General features: G+C 42.8%; 1 protein-coding gene across 2 annotated transcripts; it reads right to left on the reverse strand.

The window, feature by feature from the left end:
* Positions 1–13,363: 13,363 nt before the first annotated feature.
* Positions 13,364–20,401, reverse strand: PTTG1 (PTTG1 regulator of sister chromatid separation, securin). 2 transcript variants are annotated; one of them, XM_036315179.1, is made up of 6 exons: positions 20,314–20,401; positions 19,662–19,762; positions 18,989–19,173; positions 17,689–17,782; positions 14,240–14,398; positions 13,364–13,509 (listed from the first exon to the last, which is right to left on the reverse strand). In XM_036315179.1, exons 2-6 carry the CDS (start codon positions 19,750–19,752, stop codon positions 13,430–13,432), a joined length of 609 nt encoding a protein of 202 aa, XP_036171072.1. In that variant the 5' UTR covers positions 19,753–19,762; positions 20,314–20,401; the 3' UTR covers positions 13,364–13,429. The 2 variants fall into 2 exon arrangements, with proteins under 2 accessions (XP_036171072.1, XP_036171073.1); XM_036315180.1 differs by having other exon boundaries at positions 20,330–20,398.
* Between the last annotated feature and the right edge of the window lie 3,217 nt (positions 20,402–23,618).

Genomic DNA, 23,618 nt, shown 5'->3' on the forward strand with positions numbered 1-23,618 from the left:
GGTTGAGCATTGACCTATGAACCAGGAGGTGACAGTTCAATTCCCCGGTCAGGGGACATGCCCAGGTTATGGGCTCAGCAGCCAATCAATGATTCTTTTTCATCATTGATGTTTTTATCGCTCTATCCCCCTCCCTTCCTTTTTGAAATCAATAAAAATATATTTTTTAAAAAACACCCAAAAAACATTTATTATAATTATATCCTATATATTCGGAGTAAAGGAAAGTCATTGAATATATTTTTCAAAGACTCAAATCAAACTTCTAGATGTGAAAACTACAATATCTAAAATGAAAAATACACTGGATGGGATTAAAAGCAGACAAGAAATATGGAAGAAAAGACTAGTGAAATTGAAGACACCATAATAGACACCATACAAATGCAAATACAGAAAGTAAAAGGCTGGAAAAAATGAAAAGAGCATCCGTGAGCTACGAGTCCCCAAAGGGGAAGTGGGGCAGAAAGAAAAAACTATTTGAAGAAATAGTGGTTTCCTGATTTATGAAAAATAACTCAGTTATGCTCATCTAGCCCTGCTAGAAGGTTATTCAGTATATTATATCGTGTGTAATAAAAATTAAAAAGTAAAAAAGAGGAAATTTTCTTAATTTGATAAAAACTATAAACACAGAGGTCCAAGAAGCTCTGCAAACACAAAAGGACATTAAGAAAACTACCCAAAAGCACATCGTAATCTAATTGTTCAAAACCAGTGATGCGGGAGGCTTCTAGAAAAAAAAGACATTACCCATAGAGCAACAAGAATAATAATAGGTTTCTCCTCATTGGAAAAAACAATGCAAGAGAAGAAGTATCTCTAAAGTACTGAATGAAAAAAACTGTCAACCTAGAATTCTACACTAAAAAGTTGTTCAGCCATCCAAAAGCTGAAAAGATTCTTCACCATCAGACATGTTAAAGGAAGGTCTTCAGGCAGAAGGCAAAAGACACCAGGTGGCAATCTGGATCTACACAAAGGAAGAAGAGCACCAAAAATATTAAAGGTGTTTTCATATTAGTTCATAATCTCTTTAAAAGATAGTTAACTATTTAAACAAAAATAATGGCAATGTGATATGGGGTTCATCACATATTAGAAAGTACAAAACTTTTTAATGTTTTTATTGATTTTCGAAAAAGAGGAAAGGAGAGGGAGAGAGAGAAATATCAATGCAAAAGAAAAACCTCTTTCGGCTGCCTCCTGCGGGCCCCCTACTGGGATCAAGCCCATGACCCGGGTATGTGCCCTGACCGGGAATGGAATCGGTGAACTCTTGGTGCATCGGTCAACCCCCAAACAACTGAGCCATACTGGCCAGGGCAAAAGTACAAATTTTTGACAATAGCACAAGGCTGGAGCGGGGGGAGGGACAGGGGGAGTGTACTGTTCAAGGTTCTTACACTTTATGTGAAGTGGTACAGTATCATCTGAAAGTAGACTGAGATAAATTAAAGATGTGTACTATAAACTCCAAAGCAACCATGAAAAAAAAGGTTATAGCTAATAAGCCAACAAAGAAGTTCATTTAAAAAACAAATACTCAATCCAAAAAAAAAAGGAACAAAAAACAGATGAGACAAATAAAAAAAGCAAATAGCAAGATGATAAACTCTACCATATCAACAGTCAATAGTCAATAATCTATAATTTCTGTATCAATATTACAGAACAGTTTCAAGAATAGTACAAAGAACTCAAGTATACTCTTCACATAGATTTACCAACTTTTTTTAAATACCAATTTTTATTTATTTATTTTTTTTAGATACAGAGAGGAAGGGAGAAAGAAAAACATTGATTTGTTGTCCCATTTATTCATGCATTCTTTGGTTGCTTCTTGTATATGCCCTGACCAGGGGTTGAAACCACAGCTTGGCATATCAGGACAATGTTCTAACCAACTGAGCTACCCAGCTAGGGCAGATTCACCAACTTTTAATGTTATTCCATATTTGTTTTTCACTCTCTCTATATACACATTTCTCCGAACCTTTTAAGAATGCATTGCAAATATCATGCCTTTTTATATCTACACACTTCTGTGGGTATTTCCTAAGAACAAAGATATTGTCCTACATAACCACAGCCAAGCTGTCGAAGTCAGAAAATTGAACAATGATGCAATACTCATCTAAAAATAGTACATTTCCCAATCTCATCGGTTACCCCAATAGTGTTCTTTAGAGCGACTTTTCTCAGCCCAGGACCGAGTCCAGGACCACACGCAGCATGTAGGTGCCACATCTCTTCAGTGTGGGGCTCTTCCTCAGCCCTTGCATGTCTTCCATGACCCTGACATTTGTCAAGAGTACAGACCAGTTAGGTGATCTTTGTGGTTGTTGTTTACTTTTGTTTGGTTGTAGAATGTCCCTCAATTTGTGGTTCTCTAGAAAAAAATAATTTTTTACTCTAAATCAGATCACAAGGGCCCTGGCCGGGTGGCTCAGTTGGTTAGAGCATTGTCCTAATATGCCAAGGTTTCATGTTCGATCCCAAATCAGGACACAAAGAAGAAACAACCAATGAGTGCATAAATAAGTGGAACAACAAATAGATTTCTCTCTCTCCCTCCCCTCCTCTCTCTCTCTAAAAATCAATAAAAATTAATTTAAAAAATAATAAATCAGATCACAACACTGTCCTATCTATATAAATGGCTCCCAGGGGTTCCCCACCCCTTGCACTTAGAATAACTATGTCATTAAAAAGCCCTTCCCTCCACCTGCATCCTCCATCACACTCATCCCCGTAGTGTGCCGGCCACAAAGCCTTTCTTTCCCCTTTCTTTTCTTTCAGAGTTTTCACCATGCTAGTCCCTCTTCCCTCAGCTCTGACGCTTCATTCCCAAGTTCATGATCACCATCTCAGAAGCATCTTCCCCAAACTCCATGCCCAGTAGCCCTCCCCCGGAGCCAGCCCTGCCACTTCTCTGTTATTTCCTTCAGAGCACTGACCACCATCAGAAATTACCTTGTTGGTTTACTTGCTTTCTACTGAAAGAAGAGCCTTGGGAAGACAGGAATCTCATTCACAGATGAAAGACCACCACACCAAAGGCCTGCAGTACTTATTTTTTGGAAAGAATGAATGAAGAAGGGACAGGGGGAGACAAGAAAGAGAAAGAGAGGAGAGAGAAATAGGCTTTGGAAGAAAAGATATCCCAGTGACATAAGTAACATCTACTGAGAGTTTTCTACATGCCAAGCACCCTTCTGAGCACTGCATATGTGCCAACTACTTCACGGGACAGTCGGGACCTGTGTCAGTCCGTTTCTGAGACCCCAGGCCCTCTGTCAGTAAAATAAGGAAGACCTGACTTTCTGGGAGTATCTGAGCTGGTAACCGCAGCCTCAGAGAGACGCGGGAGGGATGCTCGGTTGTCCAAGGGCACCTCCACAGTGAGTAAAAGCGCTACGGAACAGCAGAGACCCTTTCTCCGTGGCATGAATGAAGGCACGGAGGCAGAAGCCACCCCTGTAGTGAATGCCTCGCTCCCCTTCTTGGCTTCAGGGACCCTGAGAGCCACAGGGCGGCCTCCAAAGGCCCCATTTTCGCCCTGTGATTTTTGCCCTGGACTGGAAAAATAACATGTCAGAACGCAGAGAGAGAAAATGAAGAAGGAGCACAGAGAAGCAGAGGTGAGAGCTAGAGAAAAAGTTCATTGATTTTCAAGTATCTGGGTCCAGGCCACGCCTGAGGTCTGGGACCCTCCTGCTCTTGGTTTCATAAAACACCCTGTACTAGAAGAGTCTTTTATTTTTTTATTGGTTTTGTTTGTTTGTTTGCTTTTGGTTAATCCTCACCCAAGGATATTTTTTCCATTGATTTTCAGAGAGTGGAAGAAAGGGAGAGAGGGAGGAAGAAAAAAAAAATCAATGTGAGAGAGACACTTCAATTGCTTGCCTCACACACGCACCCCAACCAGGGTGGGGCACAAACCAGCAACCCAGGTATGTGCCCTTGACTGGGAATTGAACCCACTACCCTTTGGTGTGCGGGCCCTACCACTGAGCCACACTGGTCAGGGCTAGAAGAGTCTTTTTTACTGATGCTAGCTGTGGCTGGTTTCTGTTCCCGCAAAATGTGTGTGAACTTTGGTGGGCTGCCTTCTATTGTTTGGGGACCACCCCCCATTTAAGAGTCTTGGTGGGGAGCAGAGCGCATCTCCCACTATAGAAGCTGAAGATGTCAGTCACTTGTTTTCCCAGCATTCCTTACACCTAGGATGGTTGAGCACAAGACCCAGTCCAATCAATTAGATTTGCAAGTGCAATGAAATGAGGCCCTAGAGAGTTCATTTTAACTGCAGTGGCGACAGCAACACCTCCCACTCAAGTCCACCAGTGGCAGCAGCGTGAGCTGGCTTTGTTTGATGGCAGTTGCATCGACGCCAGACTGGGGCTGCGTCATCTCTCACACAGCTGCTCTGGCTGAGGCCCGGCCCCCTTGCCGCTGCCCTTGATCTCGTGTCTGTTCTGCAGCTTTCCTGACGTTTCCATGAACCATCGGACATGCTTTCAATAAGCTCCTTTTCTGCTTCAGGCAGCTGAATTGGTTTCATTGCCAGCAATGGATCCAGATTTTCTACAAAAGAGTCCTCCTGCTCCAGCTCTGCAGGTGAAAGAACACGACTCCATGCTTTGGGTAGCAGTCACATGATCATGCCAACACCATATCCTCATCAGGAGAATTCTACCTGATCTGGAAGGTAGGTGTCTCCCAGCAAGAACAAAGCATTGTCTCCAGCCCAATGTGGACCCCCTGGGGCTAGAACAGGCTTGCCTTTGTGGAAGAGCAGATCATGGGCCACCAGGGGTTAACTCTGTCCCCCTACGGCTCCCCCAAACTCTCTCCTATCCCACTACCCACTTGCAGGCCTCTGTACCTACCAGCCAGGCACAGACGCAGGAAACCTGTGGGCTAGGAAGCCACAAGTCACTGAGCTAGTGCTTTTAAACAAAAATTTAAAAATTTTTTCAAACTCTTAAAACCCACACAAAGACACCCAGCCCTCCCATTACCACCAAGGCCATGGGTGGGTGGGACAGCCTTGTACATTCACATTCACCACTATCAGACAAGACCTCCCCTTCTTGGTGTCTATGGTATTCATTTCACCTGTTTAAAAATATTGGGGACAGGGCCACCAAACAGGGTCCCCCCATGGCTTACTCTGGGATACCTCAATTTCATTTTTTTTAAATCTTAGGAATCAGCAGAATAAGCAGGAGTAACTGCTAGCATAGGGGCTAGGCACTGTAGTGAGCACTTGACATGCATGTTATTTCATGTTCACAGTGAAGACAAACACTATGACTGTCCCGAATGTATAGAGAGGAACTGGGGCCAAAGAGGTGGAGTAACTGGTTCAAAGTCAGAAAACGAGGAGGTGGCAGAGTGAAGATTTACTAGCAAATCCGATCTCCTGGACTCCGGGGTCTCAGCTCTTAGCTGCTCTGCTGTTAGGCTAAATTGCCTCTCAGGAGAGAGGGTGCTGGTTGAGATTTCTGAGAATCTTGGCTTTCTCTAGGATTAGACCCTTCAACGGGTCTAAGCACAAAAGAGGAGGACGTCCTCCCAAAGACCCGGGTCCCCTTCCAGTGAGAACCAGGGCTTCAGCGAGTCTTAAACTATTAGAGCCAGAAGAAGGCCCTCATTTCACAGGTGAAGACAGAGAAGCCCAGAGAGGGCACGTGACAGGTGCAGGACACACAGCTAGTAAGTGGTCCCTTGATTCCAAGTCCAGGAAGCCACCACCGAACCAATGTCTCCAGAGTGAGGGACGTTTTGTCTACTGTTGTATGAGAGATGATTTTAGGGGCACACAGTGAAATCTTTGAAATAATGTGGATGTTCTTAAATAGTAAGAAAAATATTCCCACCCAGCCAGAGTGGCTTAGTGGTTGAGGGTTGACCTATGAACCAGGAGGTCACAGTTCGATTCCCAGTCAGGGCACAGGCCCAGGTTGTGGGCTTGATCCCCAAGTGGAGAATGTGCAGGAGGCAGCCAATCGATGATTCTCTCTTATCACTGATGTTTCTCTCTTTCCCTCTCCCTTCACCTCTGCAATCAATAAAAATATTTTTAAAAAGAAATATTCCCTTTCACTTTTTTTTAGATTACCCTCTAATTAAGCTAAGAGATACATGTTTTCCATTTATATATTAAAGTTTCCATTTAAACATATGCATTTAAAGAAAAATTTAGTCAATTTAAAGAAAAATTTTTAATGAATACGTATCGCTTGCTGTAGTACAAACCTCAAAAATAATTTCAATGAGAGTAAAACAAATATGTTACTTCCTAATCACTTTTAAAGCAAATGACTCAATAAACAAAACTAAGATTTTAAAGCATATGACTCTCATCGGGTGTGCTCATGTGCTAGAAACCTATCAAAATGACTTGAGGGTCAGCTCCATCCTCCGTGACTTCCTCTCTTTATACCCCACTTCCCACCCTTACCTCTCAGGGGACCTCAGGCAGACAATCATGCCACATTAGTACGCTAACATGAGGCCATTTCAATGGCAGAGGAAACAGGCCAATGTCACTGGATCAGACTGTGGGCAGTTTGCAGGCGTGGAAGAGGTATGCCGCCCCCTGGTGGACACTTTGGAAATTTGTGCAGGTGGCTTTTTGTGTGGGCAGACTTACATATGTATAAGTAAGTCTGATATTCAATTGTTAGTATTTCCTTTCGTATTATATCCAAGCATATCTAGATAGATGATGATAGATAGATAGATAGATAGATAGATAGATAGATAGATAGATAGATAGATAGATAGATAGATAGATAGATAGATAAGATAGATATATACAATGCCTTTGAATTTCACTTCAGAATAGTAAAGGGAGAGTTACAAAAAACTTGTTACAGAAAGGGGTTTTGTGTCTGGTAAGGTTGAGAATCACTGTCCTCGAACAGTAAGACCTGCTACCTGCTTAAGGTGTTACGATCCCCAATGGAGGCCATTTCATAGTACAAGTGTAATTCCCCTGCCTGACCAAACTCTCTCTGGTCTTCTCCTTCTGTCCAAATCCTGCCTCCAGCCAGCCCAGGCCTCTCTCCCTCCAGCTCACAGCCTCTGCAATCAGCACACCCCTCCTGGCTGTGAACCACCACCTTCTAGCCGGATTTTGCACCAGTTACTTAACCAATCAGAGCTCGGGTTTCCAGCTATTAAAAATGAATGCCCATACCCACCCCCCATGGTGTTGCTGAGATTCCATGAGACATGCACGTGAAGCAGTTAGCACAATCCTGACATAAAGTACATGCTCACTAAATGTCAGATGACGGTGGTGACACCCACAATCTTCCTCCCACCAACCCTTCCTGTCCCAGGTTCACTTAAAGAGGTCTCTGTAAATATGCATTGACTGATACAAACAGAGTTAGGTTTCTCGGGCCAAGCTTACCACACTCACCAAGCTGAGGGTGCCCTGAAGACATCATCTCAGCCAAAAGACCATTTCCAAATTAGAGAAAGCAGCAAGTGAGTGACTAGGAAGGCAGGAGGCGCCCTCTAGTGGCACGGCTTATGTTATCTCGGGAAGAAAAGAGGGTTCTGGAAATAGCCAAGAAAAAAGGACTTGGTGTAATTTTCAAGGAGAAAAACAAAACCAGGTGTGAAACTGAGGCAGCAGCAATGAGGCCTGAAAGATACAGGGGGAACTTACTGTCGCCTCAGTGGACCAGCTGGATGCCTTTATTACTTGACTTTACCCCACAGGAAGCGGCTTGCTCAAGGTCAGGTAGAGCTGGGAAGTGAACACAAACGTACCAACTACAGAAATCCGGAAATCTCTCCCCTCTGGGACAGTAAACCCCTTCAGAATAAGAACTGTGACTTATGCATTTCACATCCTTCACAGCACTTAGCACGGGGTTATGCATATACTATTATATGTATTATTTGATGAAATCAAATCAATTATTTGATGAAATAATCAACACTTATAAAATTATAACTGTGCCCAGCACTGTGCAAAATACTATTAACACATTCCATTTGTTGTTCACAATTAGTGTATGAGGTAGCCTAGTTTGCAGATAAGGATATTAAGTTCCAGAGAGGTTAAGTAACATCCTAAAATATAAAGCCTGGCCCGGCTGGCATAGCTCAGTGATTGAGCATCCCAGGAGGTCACGGTTCGATTCCCAGTCAAGGCACATGCCCGGGTTGCGAGCTTGGTCCTGGGTGGCGGGCATGCAGGAGGCAGCAGGTCGATGATTCTCTCCCATCATTGATGTTTCCATCTCTCTCCCCCTCTCCCTTCCTCTCTGAAATCATTAAAAAATAACAAAAAAGCAAAGCCTGGGTCTACCGCTAGCACATCTCACCCACTCGACCGTTTGGTCTCAGGGTTCCTTTACACTCTTAAAGCTTACTAAGGACCACAAAGAGCTGTTATTTATAAACTATTGAATACATATCAATAGTTAGAGTTATTAGAAATTAGCAGGTTTGGCTGAGAGGATAAAGCATCGGCCCAAAACTGAAGGGTCCCGGGTTCAATTCCAAGCAAGAGCGTGAACTCCATTGCAGGCTCAATCCCCAGTTGGGGTGGGTGCAGGAGGCAACCAATCAATGTGCCTCTCTCACAACGATGTTTCTCTTTCTCCGTCTCTCCCCTTCCCTTCCACTCTCTCTAAAAATCAACAGAAAAATATTATCAGGTAATGATTAATTTTTTAAAAGAGAAATTAAAATGGGAATTTAAAAAATATTTACTTATTTAAACATTGCAGTAACAACCCCTTTTAATGTTAATATAGTTAACATGTTCATGAAAAATAACTCTTTTCCCAAATAACATTTAGCGAGAAGACTGATATTGTTTTACATTTTTGCAGGTTTAATATCTGGCTTAAAAGAAAACAGCTGGATTCTCGTCTCCACTTCTGCATTCAATCTGCTGGGAAATCACATTTCACACAGCTCCTACGAAACTCCAGGATGCACTTGTGAGAGAAGGTGTGAAAATGGCAAATAACCTGAGTACTACTGTTGAAACAGCCTTGATGTCACACACCCTTTCAAGACCCCGGGAGTCTCCAGCCACCCCTGGGGAAGCACTGCTCTGTAACGCTGCCTGCAGGGCAAACGAGAAGTGCATCCAGATGAAACCTTCCTAGTGGCTCCGCAAACGCCGCTTCTTGCTCTTTTCCTCCATTCTTGTTCTTCTCCTGGCAACTGCCTGTCTTCTAAGCCACCTTTTCCTTCCTCCGTGCCCTGATGCAGCCTGTCGGGGCAGTGGTGAACCTCGAGGCAGACTCCCACGAGCAATGAAAAGGGGCGGCCTTAACCCTGGATGCCTCTCTCTACAGACCAAGGAGCAGAAACTACTAATTCCTAATTATTATTCCCTTCCAAGTAAAAGAACTGAAAAATCCTCACCCAGTTTCACCCAGGCTAAGAAACCTGGTATTGGGAAGTGATACTCCCATTTACGTTCCGTTAAAATCAATAAATGTCGCCCTAACTGGTTTGGCTCAGTGGATAGAGCGTCAGCCTGCGGACTCAAGGGTCCCAGGTTCGATTCCGGTCAAGAGCATGTACCTTGGTTGCGGGCCCATCCCCAGTAGGGAGTGTGCAGGAGGCAGCTGATCGATGTTTCTAACTCTCTATCCCTCTCCCTTCCTCTCTGTAAAAAATCAATAAAATATATTTTAAAATAATAAATAAAAATAAATAAATGTGTCATTAATAGCAGTATCCTAAAATACAGTCATATTGCACACCCAGAGGGAACCTTGGCTCCCTGGCTGGCATCCCTGCTCCAGTCACCAACCCTCCCCTGGTCTCTCATCCCCACCCTCAACAGGGACCCTCATTGCTGCCTCCAGACCACGCTCCCTCTCTCAGCCCTAAAACCCTGGAATCTCAGGTCATCTGACTGCACCTTCCATTGACAGTCTTACTGCAAACAACCAAGGCATTCATTCCCTCTCCTCGCTGAAGAGTTTGGCTCCTAGCTCACTGCCATTCTCTCTACACCACGCCTTCATTCCATCACCTCCAGGGCCCACTCTCAACACTCCTTAACGATTCTCCTCCCATGAGCTTGTTCTCCACCGACCTGCCTCGGTCACTCACTCCTGTGGTCATCTCCTAGACTTGATCACTGCCCATAACTGCAAACTCTCCATAATCTGATCTCCGAGCACCCACTCACCAGCTTCCTAGCTCAACACTACCCTGTCCCCAACAATCGTTTGCTCCCCACCCAGGGGCCTACACTAAAGATCCAACTCATCTCCATGGCCCTCCAGATCTGACCTGGCCCGATCTCTCCCTCTCTGCTCTCTGGCGTTGTCTCCCAACCCTCTTCCTCTCACTCACTGCCTTGCAGTCCTGCTGATCTTCCTGCCATTGCTCAAACGCACCAAGGCCACTCCTGCCTCGGGGCCTCTGTGCCCTTGCTCTCTCCTCTGCCTGGATAGTCCTAGCCCTGGATATCCTCAAGGCTACCCCTTCACCGCCTTCAAAAGTATCTTTGTTCAAAAGTATCTCTTTTCAAAAGTACCTTCCCACTGAGGCCCTCTATAACCTCTCTATTTAAAATTTCATTCATTCCCCTTCTTCCCTGAAGAGTTTGGCTCCCACCCATCCACTCACTCACCCACAGACACACCCCCTCCCCACTTGGTTTTTTTCCATGGCACCTATCTCTTTCTAGCATATCGCGTAACTTATCTATTATTTCATAGATAATCTGTTCCTCTGGCTAGGGTGAAGGCGAGATTTTTATCTGTCTTGCTCAGTGTTATATCCTTAGTATCTAGAACAGTACCCAACACAGTGACCCCTCAATAGATATTTTTTGGCATCAATGAAGGGAATTAGACAATGCAGATTTGAAACAATAAAAATAAAAAGGATTAAGTCATCTACATACACTTTTTGTCAGTAAATAATGAAAACAGAATATTTACCTTCTGAGTACCTATTATGTGCCAGGCATTGGGGACACAAAGGTCGGTGTTTCAGTGGAAACTAGCCAGCAGCCAATTACAAGACGATGTGGGAAGGGCAATGGTGGAAGTGTGCACAGATCTTGCTGACGCACAGGGAGAGCTCAGAGCAGACTGTGGTGTCAGGAAGAAGGGAGAGATTTGCCACAGGATGGACTTGGGGCCTGTAAATCCAGCTTCTCAAAGTCTTTTTCTTTTTTTAATATATTTTTATTGATTTCGGAGAGGAAAGGAGAGGGAGAGAGGGATAGAAACATCAATGATGAAAGAGACTCGGTGATTGGCTGCTTCCAATCGAGCCCACAACCGGGGCATATGCTCTGATTGGGAATCAAACCATGACCTCCTGGTTCATAGGTCAATGTTTAACCACTGAACCATGCTGGCTGGGCTCAAAGTCATGATTTTTTTTTTAAAGACTTTTTGAAGATGAAAATGTGTCACAGGAAATTTAATTCAGATCAGTTGTCAAACACACACACATTTAGTTGAGGAGCAGAATATAACTTATGCTAAAGAATAAACAACAATTTTTGCATCTGAGTGAAGTATGAAGAGAGGCACTAAGATCACTGAGGGAAAATCTATGCTACGTGGCTTACATTATCATCTTTCTAAGGGAAGGGAAGATAAGCTGCTACTACCAAGTTTGCAAAACACTATTTGATGATTACAATTCATTTTCTCTGGCATAAGGAAACAGTCTCCTGCTAACATTGGTAATATAACCTACATTACGCAATAAATAAACAAACAAACAAACTACATTACGCACAACTGAAAACAGGTAGCCAAAGAATCCTATATGATAAAAGCCTAATATGCTAAGTGTCCAGACAGCCATTCAGTCAATCAAAGCATAATATGCTAATGATATGCTAAGGCCACTCAACTGCTCACTATGACTTGCACTGGCCACCTGGGGGCAGACACTCTGACCGGTAGGTTAGCTTGCTGCTAGAGTCCAGCTGATCGGGACTGAGCGAAACAGGCTGGACACGCCCTGGAGCCCTCCTGTGGCCCCTCCCTGGCCCCAATCATGCACCAGTGGGGTCTCTCAGCCTGGCCTGCACCCTCTTGCAATCCAGGACCCTTGGGGGATGTCAGAGAGCCATTTTCAGCCCAATCCCACAGGCCAGGCCAAGGGACCCCATTGGTGCACAGATTCGTGCACTAGGCCTCTAGTCTATCATAATTCAAAAGCAGCAGTCTGTCCCAATAGCACACAGAAGATATACTGTATTTTCTATTCAGGATATGATGATTATCCAGTCACTCTCTTCTATTCTGTATTGTACCAATCAATTTGCCGTAGATCCGGCTTGTAAGTTTAGACCCACTCTCCATAGATGGACCATGGAGTGTCACCCTGTGCAGTATATCAGAAACTGGGCAAACAAGACCATCAAGAGCGCCAATGTTGCTAAGGGTGTGAAAGGGCTCACAAAACAATCTCAGGCAATTGAACAGGAGAAAAACTTGTTGATTGGATAACCATAAAGCAGTTAGTCAGTGCTAGCATTTCCGAGGCAGGGATAGATTAAAAATTCACTTAAGGCTAGTAAGGGGTAGTTTGATAAATTTAAGGAGTGCTTATTTGTAGGTTAAACAGTACATTAGGCATATACTGTACATAAAAAGGTTAAAACAGGGAATCCTTTGGGGGTCTGGAACAGATGAATTCAATTTACATTCTTTCTAATGGGAAAAAATGATTTGGCTTTCAAACAAATTGCTCCTCTAAGCCTTCCAGAACAAATTAAGTTTGAGAACCAAGGTTCCACTATGGTGCTGAAAGTGATTCGTTTAAGGCTAGCAGGGGGTGATTCGATGAATTTAAGAAAAGAAGTGCTTGTTTATAGACCGAACATTACATTCGACATATTTTGTATATAAGAAAGGTTAAAACAGGGAATCATTTTGGGGTCTAGAACAAATTAATTCAATTCATGTTATTTCTAATGGGGAAAAATGATTTGGCTTTCGAACAAATCACTTCTCGAACAGCCTTCCGGAATGAATTAAGTTCAAGAACCGAGGTTCCACTGCAAATAGAACAAGCAATAAAGAATGCCTAGCAATAGATACTTAATAAGTTTGAAGTGGCTCTTCTAATTAAGAAATCTAATAACTGTCACTAGTTAATGGCCACAAGAACACAATAAAATACACATTAAGGGGTATAAGCTTCAAGGAAAACAGTGACAACTTCTAAAATAAGCTGTTAAAACAAACCAAAGGGTTTTAAGCTAAAATTTTCAAATCAGACAAATGTCTATTGTCATATTATAAACTTTTGGCTATGAACACTTCTACGAGTTTTTATACTGTCTTAAGCAAATTACAAATACCAACCGCAATATTAAGAAGAGTCTGTTAAAGAATATCTTTATTAATACAAACTATTCATACATGCAAACTATAAAGCACGAAGAAACTTAAATCTCTAAGTCATAGCAAACAGGTGGCAATTCAACATCCAGAGTTGACAGAAGGCTTGAGGGAGACTGGAACGGATCTAGAAAACAGGAATTTCTTAGACAATACCTGCAAACTGCCTTGATTCATTGTCCATCTCAACATGGACATTAGTTATCACTTTAATCATCCACTGTTTTTCCCTTTGTCTAGTGAATCTCTATGCCCATACCACCTACACTCACATGCACTCATTTCCTGGAATGTGGCTGTGGTCCCAGAATTAACCAATATCAGGAAATGAAGTTCCTGAAACTATTGTTCTTATTAGAGGTCCAAGTAAGAGCCAACAACATCACTAATGTAAATGTATGAAACAGTGTAAGTGTCTAAGTTAACACACAGAAAACGTACTGACAACTTCTGACCACCAGTTTGAACCAAGAACACAAACCTTGTGCAGTGAGGTTTTGCCATTCTATGTTATTGCACAAGTGTCTTGATCCTGAACGAGCGAGTTGGAATTCTCATTCCAAGCAAGTTTTACTATACTTCAACGTACAATCTAAGAAACCATATGCTAAGTTCAATCTTGTTTGGCTATATCTGAGGCTCTCGATTCCAGAATGACTTGATTTTACCTGAGCATTTGGAACTAAACAGCAATATCAACTGAGAAGGGTTTTCATTATTCTGAAACCTTGCCCTGAAGTCTGAAGGACAGAAATGTCTTGTAGGCTAACCTCCCCCATAACTCTGTCCCCATGGTAATGCAAGTGTCATGACACAAACTGTCTGCGGCCCTTCTAGGAGGGCCCTTGTTCACTTACCGGACTCCCAGGGCAGAGAGGGCACCTTCAGGGGTGAAGGGGGGCCCAGGTGTAACAGCTTTTCAAGTTTCCTCTCCTCGTCAAGGATCATGAGAGGCACTCCACTCAAGGGGAGCTGTGCGATCTGGTGTTCTTCAGGCAGGTCGAAGCTCTCAAAATCTGCCACAAAGAGAGGGTTTCGTCAGGACAGCAATTCTCAGTATGGATAGTGGACTCCTGGGAGTCTGAGGCCCTTTCAGCGGGTCCACAAGGTCAAAGCCACTTTTCTAATAACGTGAACACCTTTCCCCCACTGTGCTGACACTTGCAATGATGGCACAAAAGCAACAGCGGATAAAAATCACTGTGCCTTAACTGGACAAGGCAGGGGCAAGACACTATATTTAGTAGTCACATATTCCTCACTACCATTCACCTGCAGTAAAAAAGGCAGTTCCACACTTCACTTTACCATATGCATAAAAAGTATTAACCTTCTTAGCTCTCGATCTTTGAGGACATGTCTTTTTAATATTTTGTATGACAAAATGAGGCAGATGTCAGGAAGCACTCTGCTGCCCACTGAAGTACAATGGTGATCTCAAAGAAAAAGGATTTGGGCAAATATTTGCTTTGCAAACTAAACTAGAGGCCTTTTCCCGAACACCAGTCAGGTGAAAGAACACCTAAAAGACAAACTGGTTACTCAGAGCTGGGTGTTGGTTGCATATTTTCTCAAAAGAATGAAAGGAGCCTATCCCTTCAAGGAAAACAGTATTTGTTGCCAGTGATTAAAATTCACAATTTCAAGAAAAAAACACAGGATTTTGAAAAACTTACCTGTGATCATTAGCTTGACAGCTTCCTCATACTTAAGATTTTTCTGATCCGATGAGTGGTGATATTAATGAACATGCTTTTAAAATTGCATAATGAAGCTGCCTTTGGATAATCTACATTTTTCAATAAACCAATATGCCTAGGTGAGCAATGTGTGACGAATGTTAGGATAAAAGATACTTTGAAGTGCAAAACAGACCAATGAATTTTACTGTCGGAGTATAAAATATTCATTGATATGGTTTTCGGTTTCACATTGCATCTATACGTTCAGAAACAGCCACCAATTGAATTTTAGGGTAGTACCAAAGAAAACCATCTATACTGATCTGAAAAGACTATTTAAAATGCTTCTCCCTTTCCTAGCTATTTATCTGCATGAGGCCAGATTTTCTTCATATACTGCAACCCAAACAGATGCAACAGATTGAATGCAAACATCAGATAAGAATCCGGCTATCTTATATTAAGGCAAATTAAGCAAATTTTCAAAATATAAAACCATGCCAGTCTTCTCAGTAAGTTTTTTGTGTTTTGGAAAAGTTATTTTATGTTTTTTCAAGTTATTTATGCTAATGTAATATGTTTATTATTTTTTAACCAAATAATAACTTTAAATACCTCCATTTTAATTTCTGATACAGGAAATATAAACAGAACATACAACCAAAAGTTCTTTGGGGTCTTCACTAATTTTTAAGAGTATAAAAGAGTGATTAAACAAAAAAATTTGAGAACCACAGTGTTAATTATTTAAAACTGGTTTTTCTTGCCCTGGCCAGTGTGGCTCAGTTGGTAGGAAAATTGTGCCTTATACCGAAAGGTTGTGGGTTCAATTCCTAATCAGGGCACATATCCAGGTTGTGGGTTCAATCCCAGGTTCAGGTGCCTATGGAAAGGCAACCGAACCACGTTTCACTCTCACACCAATGTTTCTCTCTCCCTCTCCCTTCTTATCTCTCTCTAAATAAATAATAATAATAAAACTTTTTTCTAACTGTTTTCTAAAAAGCTAAGAATGAAGAACCATCATTTTGTAAAGTGTAAAAAGGTCTCTAAAGCCTATATACTAGAAAGTTGTCTGCTCCTTTTGAATCCTGGTAAAACCGGTCAAGAAGGAATTGAGTGATGGTGACTACTTAATTTAAAACCACTGAATTGTAAAGGAAACCATAACAGAAAAAAGATTCAAGAGGATACAAGTTTGCACTATAAAGAGCTAATTTCCTTTATCCACTAAGATCTCTTTTAAAATAGTAGTCACATTATCAAAGGCAAACAAAGATACAAACAGAAGTTAAAATAACTACAAAAGGCCAATTATCAAATATGCTTTCACTGAGGCACCCCCCCCCCCACACACACACACACACACACACAATTTAAAACAAAAAGATACCCATTGCCTTTCTGATCAAGATTAGTGTTAAAACATTTGCAGTTAGAGAACACGGGGGAAGCAGGCATCCTCATCCACAGGAGGTGGGTTCGCTTACACATGCTCCTGTTTAAAGGACAACTTGGCCGTGTCTCTTCCCTGAAACACAGCATACTGTAGTCCTCCTTCCTGGCCAATATGCCTAAATCTGCCTTATTTTCCTTGATGAATGAATGGTAATTATTAGCATGGATACTGTCAGAATGTCATCACACACCCTTCGAGGCTCAGCAAGCAATTCTTAAAAGTTTACTCACTGGGTAAACTCACAAACTCGCAACAGTGTAATTTCCAGAATACTAATTGTGGAATTGTTTTTAAGGTAGGAAAGCCAGAACCAATCAGGATGTGTACCAGGAGAATGACTAACTGCCCTTAGAATGAAAGGGCAAAAAATCCAGCTGAGAAAGCAGAAGGCCCTGCTTGATCAGCCCCCACTGCTTCACCTGTGTCTTCCTTCACTCTGCCTCTCGGTTCCCCAGAACCACTCCACTCCTTCCTTCCACCTCAGGATCTTTGCACACACTGTGTCCAAGGCTCTTGCCTTGCCCATCCCCTTCTTCATCCAGCTGTCTCCTTATAGCCTTTGTGAAAGCTTCCCTGCTGTTCCCCTAAAAGGCCGTATTTTTTGTTTGTTTGGTTTTTGGTTTTTGCTTGCTCACACTCACTGTAAGATGATTTGTTCACTTTCCCTCAGAATCATGGGCTCCCTCAGGGCAGGGCCTGGCATACAGTAGCCCCTCCTCAAATGTGAGCAAATTAAAGCGAAACAAGCTCGTTCTATAAAAGAAAATATTTCAGATACATGTAGCAGTTTGAAGGAGTAAACAAATCATGTTTTCACTGGCATTGTTCAATTTGACATAAAGCCCCGTTTCTAACAGGCTTGCTAGAGCTGTCCACTGCAGACTTTTTCAAGGTTAGTGAACACATCTCCTCCCTAGGAGGTAATTTCTTGAGGAAAGGAGAAAATGTTCTCCACATCCTTGCTCCAATTCCCCTTCTGACCTTAGATGGTACCTTAGAAATAAATCTACCAACAAGCATATTTGTTCAAAGCAACCCAGATTCAGACAGTCTGGTTATAGCTTTGGGTCGTGTATCATATTGATAGCCGTATCAAGTTGCAGCTACATTGGGTTCTAAGAGAAACTCTAGGCTAAAGAATTTTTGTAATACCAAAAGATACTACCGAGAGGATTGAAGGGAAAGAATTTTTCTATTTCTGGATAGGTGTCATCTGAGGCAGGAGCAGAGCCTTTTGCTTTAACAGTCTTCTCGGTCACCTAAAACAATCCAAGAAAACATGAGTTAGCGAGAGGGTTTCTTCAAGATGTGTGAGGGCTTCTTCACCACATTTTAAATTTTTTCATTTTCATGCTGACTTCTAAGAACCATAATCCTTATGATTATGTTCTCATGATTACACACAAATACAATTCAACAATTCTAGTAGCATGGCTCAACCGTTACGTTTGAGATTTAAGTCAGCCTAACTCATCAAGAATGTGCAGCGCTGGTAATTAACTCAATCACTCAAGCTACAAGTGAAGGAAAGGGGCCTGTCAGCTGGAATAGAAGTTAATCCTAAAAGCCATTTTTGGCTTTTGGAAGTGTGATTTTCCATGTGTTTCCATCAGCCTTATCTTAATTAGTTGTTTTTTCCTAATACACGTTAAACAAAACAATTATCCAAACAAAGTGGTCATCCACACACCCCAGTCGTTTTCTCAGCCAAGTTCTCTCAGTCTGGGATGCACTGACCTGCAGCCCCAGCTCATCACAAACACAAAGTCAGCATGCTAGCAAATTACCACCTGAGGAGCTGGGGCTTGCTCTGGGAGGTGCGGAGGAGGACAGCGGCACCTGAGCTATTATATTAATGTGACCTCTTGCAAAGTACCTCCCTCTCAGTACTTACAAGTGTAAGTAGATACAGACATTCCTCATTTTATCGCCGTTTGCTTTATTGCACTTCATACTGTTTTGGTGGATTTCCAAATGTTGCTTTTTTTTTTTTTTTTAAACAAATTGAAGGTGAGACCCTCCCCCATTAAAACGATGACTCGCTTTATGGTGATACTTGCTTTATTATGGTGGCCTGGAACCCAATTATTAGTATTTTTTAATTCTTTATTGTTGAAAGTTTTACATATGTCTGCTTTTTCTCCCACTGACCTCTCCCCGCACCCGCTCCCGCCCCTGGAACCCAATCCTCGACCTCTCTGAGGTATGCCTGAGCTACCAACAAATCTGCTTCACGATATTAGTTAAGGGTAGGTGAGGCAAAAATATTCACCTGCTGCTGCAGGCTGCTGATCTCAAGGCACAGAGGAAGTCCACCAAAACAGTGTGATTCTCTCCTGCCAATCTGTTTGCCAGCCTCTATTTAACCTACTCACTGGGAAGAAAGCCAGAGAGGATGCCAATCGTCATTTTAAGAGCCAAAAGTGCTGACGTGTTTAAACAGTGTCATTATAGACAGCACTTACCGTTTTAGCAGGGAAGGTGGTCTGTTTCTCTTTGACAGGTGCATTAGTCTTTACTGACTTTTCTGTAGCTCTGTTGACAGTTCCCAAAGCCTTTCTGGGAGCCTTACGCAAGGCTGGAGGAGCATCAAACGTTTTGCCAACATGTGGTGCTGAAACCTGAGATCTCCCATCTAACGCTTTGACTGCTGGAATAAAAATTTTTTAGAAAAAAAAGACCATAAGATTATTCAAGCAATACATTAGCTGTGCAACTAGAAAGCTGACTGTGTATAAACTTGGCCTAATTCTCACCGCTAACTCAACCCCCATTTTTGACAGTGGCATGGCCATTGTCAATATCATTGCACTATTGAACATGAAAAAGAGACTCATAGCAAGCATGTTGTAACAGGAGCACAGACGATATTGCGAGTTCGGTTGCAAATCAAAGCAATGAAGCAGTTGCCTCAATAAAGTGAGGCATAAGCCTTTTGCTACTAGAGGGTCTTGCCTTCCATTTGTGAAAAATGCAACATCTGCGAAGTGCAATAAATAAAAGGAGGTATCTATGCCTGTACTCGGCAAACTTGACTGCAGTTGCCTACGCAGTACACCTACGCCTCCCTAACGCCTCCCTAGGCGCAGGCCACGTTGGTCCACAACCCCTGCGTGTGACTGCAGCCTGTATACTTACAGGGCCGGGAGCCCAGCTTCGGCCGGTCCTTGGGAGTCGCACGAGTGCCCAGTTCTCCATTTTCCTTATCCACAAAGATCACAGTAGCCATTCTGAATTAACTAGGGGAGGGAAACACATATGAACAAAAAGGTAAGGTCCCTGGCGTATGTCTTAGAGATTTCTATGCGGTACGCAATGTGTTAAACCCTGGGGGTTAGGGAAGACGAGAGAACCTAAGGGGCAGCACCGACCAAACTCTCCACGCGGGGCACGTTCACGCAAAAACGGCAAGAGCTAGGCGCAGGGAGAAGCGCGAGCTCGAGCCCACGGGCACGAAATCCAGCTCTTAACTCTTCAAGGCCGCGTAAGAGCCTCTAAATTCCAGACGAGTTGGCGGTTTGGGGCCGGCAGGAACCCTGGTTCTCAGAAGAACCGAACCGTGGAGGGTCGCCGTGCAGTCAAGGCCGACAACCGGGCTGGGCGCTATAGACGACCCCGGGGAGTCCCAGCCGCAACCCCACGCCCCCAGCCCCTGGCCCTCGCCCGCCCCACCCCCTGCCCCCGACCCCGACCCCCCGGGACCCGGTCCCCAACACGCCTTTTTCTTTTTCTTCACCAGACCACCACCCTCCCCCACCCACTCCCGTCCCCGTCCCCGTCCCCGTCCGACCTCTCCATTCACCCACGTTAGGATCCACAGCCAAAATCTCCCACGACTCAGCCTCCAGCGGTCGCGCCCGGCCCGGCGTTTGAACCACAACTCAAATTCCTATTGGCTCACCCGCCCAGTGGGCGGGACCGGAGTGGGGTGGAGACTCCCAGGAAGAACCAATGGGAAGAACCTACGTTCCTCAGGCTCCGCCCCGAAAGCTTTTTCCCCAAGAAGATTACAGCTTGTTTCTTGGGAAGAAAAAAAAAAAATCAAACCACGTGACACTTTAATAATGGACTTTTAGGTGTGTTTTTTACTAACAGATAGAAGGGGAGTGAATATGGTCACCATTTGTTATGATATTAAGATACAGAGTTTTGTTTTGTTTTTCCTGAGACACTGGAGGGGCCAAGACGTTTTTAAATGAAAAGATTGTGAAGTTTAAAAAGTCAAGGCGAAGTGGCAGCTGAACTATTTGCCTAAAGTCTTCAACTAATCAACTATTTGTCCAGAGAGTAAATACACCGGATCAAATTCAAAAAGAAGAGGTATCCTGGAGAAAAGGCATTATAGTCTTCAGGAAAATAACTGAGGAAAAATGGATACATAACCAACAGTTGTATATAATTAGAGATATAAAAAAAATACATACATAGTCGGGTGGGAAAACAACCCATTAGGTCTAAAGAACACTAGCAGAGCAGAATTAAAAATTAAGAAAAAATATAAGTACCGATAGATCAAACAGCAATATTTGAGTTATTCTGTTATGCTTGTGATTAAGAATGGACTGCTTATTCCCTCACTGAAGGCCTTTCCTCAATATTTCAGGCCAGGATGCTGTTTCTAGTACTGCAACAGAAATCTCTGGCTTAGGAACAAAATAATGATGCTAATAAATACATAATTCAGGCCTCCTTAAAAATTCTATAATAGGGACTGTCGTAGATATGGTTCTCAATATATGCCAGCTCATCGGCTCTTCTTCCCTGGCATTTCAGGACCAAAATTGACCACGAAATGATTCAGTCACTAAACAAAAAATTATTGAATGCTGTTTAACACATCAAGAAGAATCCTAGCCCTAGCCGGTTTGGCTCAGTGAATAGAGCCTCAGCCTGCGGAGTGAAGGGTCCGGGGTTCGATTCCCGTCAAGGGCACATGCCCTAGTTTCGGGCTCGATCCCCAGTGGGGTGCGTGCAGGAGGCAGATGATCAATGATTCTCTTTCATCATTGATGCTTCTCTCTCTCTCTCCCTCTCCCTTCCATTCCAAAATCAATAAAAATATATTTTTTTTTAAAGAAGAAGAAAGGATCCTAACTCAAGAAGGCGAAGAAAAAAGAGAGGACACAAAATGCATAGCCCTAGCTAGTTTGGCTCAGTGGATAGAACTTTGCCTGCAGACTGAAGGGTCCTGGGTTTGATTCCAGTCAAGGGCACATGCCTGGATTGTGGGCTCAATCCCCAGTAGGGGCGTGCGGGACGCGGCCAATCAATGATTCTCTCTCATCATTGATGTTTTTCCCTCTCCCTTCCTCTTTGAAATCAATAAAAACATGCATGCTTTTATTACCCCTTCCATGTCCTGTCCTTTTTCTTTTGAACCCCCACCCCTTCCCTTATTTTTCCCCAGTATCACTTCCTACATATCTCAGCTCCATATTATATCAATGAGACACCAAAGTGTTGATTTTTAAAACCAAATCCATACAACACCTACAACTTCCAAGTGGGGGTTCTTTCTCCCAAGGTTTTTGGTTGCAAGGTTTATATTTCCCTAAGGTAAACCTTCCCCTTACAACAGGAAGCACTGTCTCCCAAGGTCATTCAGTAACTGAAAATGCCATAACCACCTCCTCTTGGAGTGACCACTGTTTCCTTACCAATGAGCCGCAGACCCACTTTGTTATTCCAAACGATTAGTGGGCTATCCAATTGACCCCTCCCTCACCTCATACGGGTACTTACATCCTAACCAACCCCAGTGTAGACTAATTCTGATTGACAAGCAGCGACCTTCCAGAACTGCTTCCTTAAACCCTCCTCACAATCAGTCCTCCAGGGAGGAACCCAAACCCCACAAAAGATTCTTCTGGCTTGTCCAGCACATTCTATGATTCCCCTGGGAGATGAGCTCCCTGGCTTGTGCCTGGTGATTTGAACTTAATAGACCTCAACTCTTCCAAGTAAATTCCAGTAAATATTTTAAGAAGATAAACAAGTGTGAGTGCTTCCTAGACTGTCAGGCTATTCTCTGACACTTTCCATTCCTTCATCTATTGCCCTGTAGAATCAAAACATTTACATTCCTAAGCTCTAGACACTGCAAATTCTTAATAAGAAAAAAATGACATTGTAATGGGCTATCTTATTGAGGTAAGAATGTTAGCTATTTTCACTTTTACCTTTTAAAGGAATATAGGTTATTTGGGGGGAAAAATTTTAAATGTGACCAGAACAGATGGAACAAAAAATAAAAATTTCAACTGAGTAAATTTGGAGATCTAATTGGCTCTATTAAATGATTCGTGGATTGGGCAGCATCCCATCTAACAACTACAAGAGCATTGTGGAAGTTTTTATAGGAAGAAGGATGGAGCAAGGAGATATTAACAAAAACAAACGGTTTGTTTGGGGACCAGGACATCTTTTTTTTTTTTTTTTTAAGGGGGTGGGGGATGCTGGAGGAAGAAGGGGAGGACATCTTTTTTTTTTTTTTTTTTTAAGGGGGTGGGGGATGCTGGAGGAAGAAGGGGAGGATTTTTATCATGCAGATGGACTCTCTTTCTGTGGGGGTCGTGGATGAACAGGGCCCTTGTGACAGACAACCTTACTGGTGCCTGAGAAAGGAAAGGATGTCTAAGCTGCTGCTGGGACTTGATCAGTAACCAAGGGAACAGAAAATTCCTAACCACGCCACATATCCTTTCCAACAGTATCCATTAAAAAGAGAAATGATTGTAGAAGGCAGTGACTGTTCTTTCTACATCCTGATAAAAATATAAACATAACTGCTTCCAGAACCCTTCCCATAGCTCCAGATTCCAGTGCTCAATGACCCTTCCTTATCTGTATATTCTCTCCACCTGATGGAAAGCCATTACTCCTTGACTATATGTAACTAACCAAAACAGCTGTATTCTTCTTTGTTCCCCCCTCTCCCGGCCTATATAAATATCCCTGAACTCTGCTCTCAGGCAATGTCCTCAGATGTGCCCAAATAAATCTCTTTTCCTAAGTCTGTAAAAGTTCAAGTCTTCTTTTTCTTTTTTCTTTTTTTTTTTTCTTTTTTTAATATATTTTATTGATTTTTTACAGAGA

The sequence above is a fragment of the Myotis myotis genome, unplaced genomic scaffold, assembly GCF_014108235.1.
Source record: "Myotis myotis isolate mMyoMyo1 unplaced genomic scaffold, mMyoMyo1.p scaffold_m19_p_6, whole genome shotgun sequence".
In the NCBI taxonomy this organism is placed as follows: domain Eukaryota; kingdom Metazoa; phylum Chordata; class Mammalia; order Chiroptera; family Vespertilionidae; genus Myotis; species Myotis myotis.

What these genes read in the sequence shown, in the direction of transcription:
- PTTG1 (XM_036315179.1), bottom strand. Translation starts at nt 19,752, where the DNA reads ATGGCTACTGTGATCTTTGTGGATAAGGAAAATGGAGAACTGGGCACT. An exon ending in GAAGCTGGGCTCCCGGCCCT is followed by an intron (nt 19,174 to 19,661) that starts GTAAGTATACAG and finishes TTTTTATTCCAG; the next exon opens with CAGTCAAAGCGTTAGATGGG. An exon ending in CCACCTTCCCTGCTAAAACG is followed by an intron (nt 17,783 to 18,988) that starts GTAAGTGCTGTC and finishes GGATTGTTTTAG; the next exon opens with GTGACCGAGAAGACTGTTAA.